Source organism: Rhea americana, unplaced genomic scaffold, assembly GCF_003343005.1.
Source record: "Rhea americana isolate MKP2758 unplaced genomic scaffold, rheAme1 scaffold_168, whole genome shotgun sequence".
In the NCBI taxonomy this organism is placed as follows: domain Eukaryota; kingdom Metazoa; phylum Chordata; class Aves; order Rheiformes; family Rheidae; genus Rhea; species Rhea americana.
Window position 1 is genome coordinate 1,191,071 of NW_028185794.1, and position 5,152 is coordinate 1,196,222.

At 61.8% G+C, this 5,152-nt stretch overlaps 1 protein-coding gene across 1 annotated transcript; it reads right to left on the minus strand.

The window, feature by feature from the left end:
* Window positions 1-919: 919 nt before the first annotated feature.
* Window positions 920-5,145, minus strand: CELF6 (CUGBP Elav-like family member 6; the record flags this gene model as incomplete). The annotated part of the gene is made up of 6 exons (XM_085300759.1): window positions 920-2,262; window positions 2,656-2,796; window positions 3,837-3,980; window positions 4,303-4,383; window positions 4,672-4,734; window positions 4,965-5,145. Coding segments are annotated over 5 exons (597 nt in total), but the record flags the coding sequence as incomplete, so codon positions are not given.
* Between the last annotated feature and the right edge of the window lie 7 nt (window positions 5,146-5,152).

A 5,152-nucleotide genomic window follows, 5' to 3' on the forward strand; every position in this document is an offset into this window, starting at 1 on the left:
CGGGGAAGGGACCCCGTTATTGGGCAGGGGTCACAGCATGGAGAAGGGCTGAGGCCCCACGGAAGGCATCGCGCCACGGCGGAGGGACGGGGCTCGGGGAAGGGACCCAGGGACGCCGCAGGGAGCGTCCCGGCGCGCCGAGCCGAGAAAGAGACTCACGGGCGAAACGAGAAGGAAAATTCCCACCGGACTGTGCTTTATTTCAGCCTAAGCAGATACCAGGAACTACAACGATACAGAGGCAGCGCCCGTGCGCCCGGCTTCCTACCGCGAGGAAACCAAAAACAAGGAGCAGCCGAAACGATCCGGGGCCGGCGCGGTGCCGGAGGGGCTCCCGGCGCAGCAGCCGTCACGGCAGAGGTAGCTTTACACGGAGACCTCTCCGGGGTTGATCCCGGTCGGTCCGTCAAGGTAGCGAGAGACTACGGCAGCGAAAGATTAGCCCTTGGAGACGGCAGCTCCTGCTGGCTTCGCGCTYGGCGGCACGGGAGGAGCGGCGGCTGCCCGGCCCGAGCCCGACCTGACCGGCACGCGGGCGTCCGCACGGGAGGGGGGGGAGGAATAATAACTCAAAAAAAAGAAAAAAAAATGCTGAGCCTGGGGGCAAAAAGGAAAAAGAAAAAGGGGGCAGAAAGAGAAAAAAAGGAGGGCAAAAAGAGAAAAAAAAGGGGAGCAAAAAGAGAAAAGGGGGCAAAAAGAAAGCGGTGCCGCGGCCTTCAGCTCCTTTCCCGGAAGAAACACGCGTGCGTTCATGCAAAAAGGAAAAAACAACAACGCCCCAACCCCAACGAGCGGCTCCCCGGGGGCGCGGGGGCAGCGACGAGGAGCCCCCGCCAAAAGCGGGGGGAAGGCCGTGGGGCCGGCGCGCCGCCCGCTCGCCCGCCCGCYGCCGGGGCTGCGAAGGCGGCAGGCTGCTGCCGCGGCTCCGGCTCGCTGCAGGACGCCGTTGGGCACCGCCGGCGCCTGCGCCGAAGAAGAAAAACCATGTGACGACTTGGACAAAATAAGTTTATTTTGTTTCGTCCCTCTTTTTTGGCTGAAACCTCACATTTTCTTTCCTTTTTTTCTTTTTTCCTTTTTTTTTTTTTTTTTTGTCGGCTGGGAAAATAAATAAATAAATAGATAAATAGGTAGATAGATAAATAAAAGGGCCAAAGAAGCGACTGGCTCCGGCGTCTCCCCGAGGCGATCGAGGGGCTCTTTTGACCAGCTTCCCTCGGCTGCCGCCGCCTGCGGCTCCCGGCCCGCGAGCTGCGCTCCTCTCTGAAACGCTTGCAGCTTCTGCGCCGGAACGGGGCGGCGGGTGGGCTGTGGTGTTGTTTCGACCTTTTTTCTGTCCTTTTTCCTTTTTTTCCCTCCTTTTTTTCTTCCTTCTGTTCTCTTCCTTCTTTCTTTTTTCTTTTTTTTATTAATTAATTTATTTATATATATATTTAAAAAAGCAATAGTCCTTTGGTCCCTAAACTCTAAGGAATGATATGACTCTGAAACAAGTAATCCTATGTCCCTGTGCCAGTGACAAGCAGGGGGAGGCACGTCTCCTGCCACCCTGCTCCACGGGATATAAATATATATATATATATATATGTATATATATACACACATACACATACATATATATATATATATATACACACACACTTATTTATATAGATCTTGTATAAGTCCAACATCCTTGTATCCTTTGATTTTTTTTCTCTCAGCCAGGCGTGTAGGGGGAAAAAAAAAAACGCGATTTCTCTTTCCCTTTTCAAGCAAACGTCACCCAGGCGCCGCACGTGAGCCTGGTCCGATCCCACCGGCTTTGGTTTATAATCCGTTTGGAGCCTCCTTCCTCCTTCGAACGTCGTAGCAGCAAATGAGTGCTTTAAAAACAACGACAACGACGACAACAACGGGGGGAAAAAGAAAATAATTAAGGGCAGGTCCCGTCCCAAGGCCTGGCGCTCCCGGGAATCGCGGCGCTCTCCCGGCGAGGGGCTCCGAAAGTGTCCGCCAGCGGCCGCCCGCCTCGGCCCGACGCCGTCGCCTCTCTCCTCCTTCCGCTCGTCCTCGCTCTCTCTTTCCCGTGGCGAGACCGATCCCAAAGTCCAAAAAGAAAAAGAAAAGGTATACGACCAGCGTGGCGCGCGCTCTCTTCGCGGTCCTCCTCCGCTTCCTCCTCTTCCTCCACCGGGATATGTTGCAAAGAGAGAGAGTTACAGGTTTGGACACTGCGCGTGGGGAAGGGGGACGCCGTCCGGACGCCGCGGGACGCCCAACCTGCGGGGCGGCAGAGGGGCACGTTAGCGCGGGCTGCCCCGGCTTTGCGGGCGAACAAGGGGGGAATAAAATGGATAAATAAAATATATATATGATGCGTGTCGAGGATTTCTTGCGTCCGAAGCTAAGCGCCTCCTCCCAAGCTCTCGGGAAAGAGCTGGGGAGAGACCGGTCCAGACTGCGAGCGATGGGCAGGGAGAAGGGCAAATGAGGAGGAGGAGGAGGAGGAGGAAGAGCAGCTCGCCAGGAAGCCATGGCTGAGCGCCGGCCATCCATCGGGACATCCCCACAGGCACCAAATTTGGCAGGGGAGCGGAGGGCTCCAAAAAACCAGCTCCGCGGACCGCCAGGGACAGGACAGGGAGAAGGTCGGCGCCGCCCGGCCCCCCTTACCTCCTCGCGGGGGTCAGTAGGGTCTGTTAGCGTCTTTTGGCCGCTTTAGCTGCACTTTTAGCCTCTTCATGCCGATCTGGAAGCCGTTCATGGCCTGGATGGCCGCCTGAGCGCTGGCGGGGTTGTCAAAACTGACAAAACCTGGGGGAGAGGGGTCCGAGGAGGAAGGGCACGGGCCGTCACCCCGGGCGCCGTGCCTCCGGCGCAAGCCCCCGGTGCCGCCTCCCCGCTGCCCGGGCTCCCGGGGGAGAAGAGGCAGGGACACCAGGAAAAGCGGGTCGGTGCAGGGACACCGGGGTGACGAGGTCCACGGGCCCGGAGCATGACGACAGCGGTAGCAGATGCAGCCGTCTGCCACTGCCGACGGCCACCTGGGGCTGAGACACGGGGACAGCGTAAACCCGGGCAGCACACGTGCGAGTCCCTCTGTCCTAGCACGGGTGGCGAAGGGGGATCTCACTGCCGGCTGCGACGCCCGGATGGGGTGGCGCCAGGAAAAGCTCAGTTAAATACAAGGAAAAATAATAATAATAATTCTGCGCCGCCCGGGAGGTCAGACCGCAGCTGGGACGGCCACACGTGCCGTGCCGGTCCAACGGGCTTCGCTCAGCCGGCGGCCGGGTGGCCCTGGTGCCGATTTACCTCCGCCGACAGCTCCCCCCGTTGCACCCTGCGTCCGTACCCTCGCCCTGGCACACGGGTCAGCTGGGATCTCTGATGGCAAAGGCTTTCCACGTGCCGGGCGCGGACCGCCAGACCCCAGAGCAGCGCCTTTGGCGGGGAYGCGGGCACCCAAACCGGGCTCTCCAAATTGCTGCAGCGCCCTGCTGCTCTGGGACCCGGCGCGCGGGATCCCGCACACCGGCTGTTTCACCGTTTGCATCACCGCGAGACCCCTGCAAAGCCCAAGCACAGYGGGGATTTCCGGGCAGGGGGATGGAGGGAGGTGGGGGCACCTGAAAGGCAGAAGCCACCGGCGGGACCCGTCGCTAGCTTTCCCCTGCTAGCRCTCTGCCGTCAAACACTTCACATCCCGGCTGCGAAAACCCAGCGTGACTTCTCCTAACGCCGACACCCCGTTAGCTGCGTTCAGCGGCTCCTCTTAGCAAAGCAGGGCGGAGCGGGAACRGGCCAGAGGCCAGATCAGGGCCGAGGGCAGAGCCGTGCACACCGGCACTTACCAAAGCATTTACTCTGGTTGGTGGCACGGTCCACAAAGACTTTGGCAGAGATGACATTGCCGAAAGGCAAGAACATCTGCGTGAGCTCCGCGTCCCCRAACTCCTGGGGCAGGTGATAGATAAACAGGTTACAGCCCTCGGGACCTGGGTGACACACAAAGGACGGCCACACATCAGCCAAGCCTTCCTCCTCCTCCGGCACCCGCGGCGAGCTGGGCCTCAGCTCCGTCCGTGCAAAACGAGCAATCCAGCCAAACGCCACCGGCAAATCCTCTCCTCCCGGGATGGGGCTGCTTTCTGCCAGGCCTCCGCTGGCTTACTGCAGATACAGATCTGGGGGAGTTTTCTTCYGGACAACCAAGCTCGCCCATTGCCTTCGTGGCGGGGAAAGGGGCTGGCAGAGCCCGCAACGCTCGCGGGCCGCCGGGAGAGCGGGGCGAGCGGCGGGGCGCCCCCGAGCCCTTACCTTCTCGCTGCTGCTGCGGGATGACGGGCGCTTGCTGGGGGAAGGCTTGGCTGATGGGCGCGTAGGCGGTGGGATATGCTGCTGGAAACAGAGGAACGCGGCGGTGAGACCCCGGCGCCCGCTCAGAAGCGGAGCACGGGCTCCCTCCACTGTCAGCGGAGGGAGCTGCCCCGCGGGAAAACCCATCCYGGGCAGCAGGGCGAGGGACCGCGTCCCCTCGGAGCGGCCGCGGCGGGGGAAGACACAGGTCCAAGCGTCCTTCCTAGGCATCCTGCCTGCCCCGGCAGCTCCCGGCTTCTTTCGTCTAAGCCGGGCAACGGCGGGGAGGGAGGGAGAGCAGAGGCAGAAGTGCAAAGCGAAGCCCGAGACCTGCATAGTGCTGCATGCCCGCGTAGGCCTGCTGGAGGGGATCCGCCACGGTGGGACTCTGAGCTGGGAAGAGGAAAGAGGRGAGAGCGAGTGAGGAGGGCGAACGCAGAGCACGAGCAGCCTCCGCGGCAGCTCCGAGCCCTCCGCGACAGCCRGGTGAAGCATCGCCCCTTCCCGCGGGAACCGAGCGCAGGCGCTCCCTGCGCTCGCGCCCATCACCGCGAACCATCACCAGCTCGGAGCCCCCCATCACCGCCGCGCACGAGCCCACGGAGGGCGTTTCCGGCGCCCACCTGGGTAGGGGTGGATGCCGTTGGCGTAGATGGTCTCGGAGGCGGGCTGCCCGTTGCTCTGCGGCGGCAGCGGGCTGAAGCCGTTCACCCCGAGCGGCGCGGCGATGCTGGGCACGGGCGCCGTGCTGATGCCGGGCGGCGTGCTCGTCCCTGCGGACCGGGCGGCGGGCGTCAGCGCCGGGGGGCCG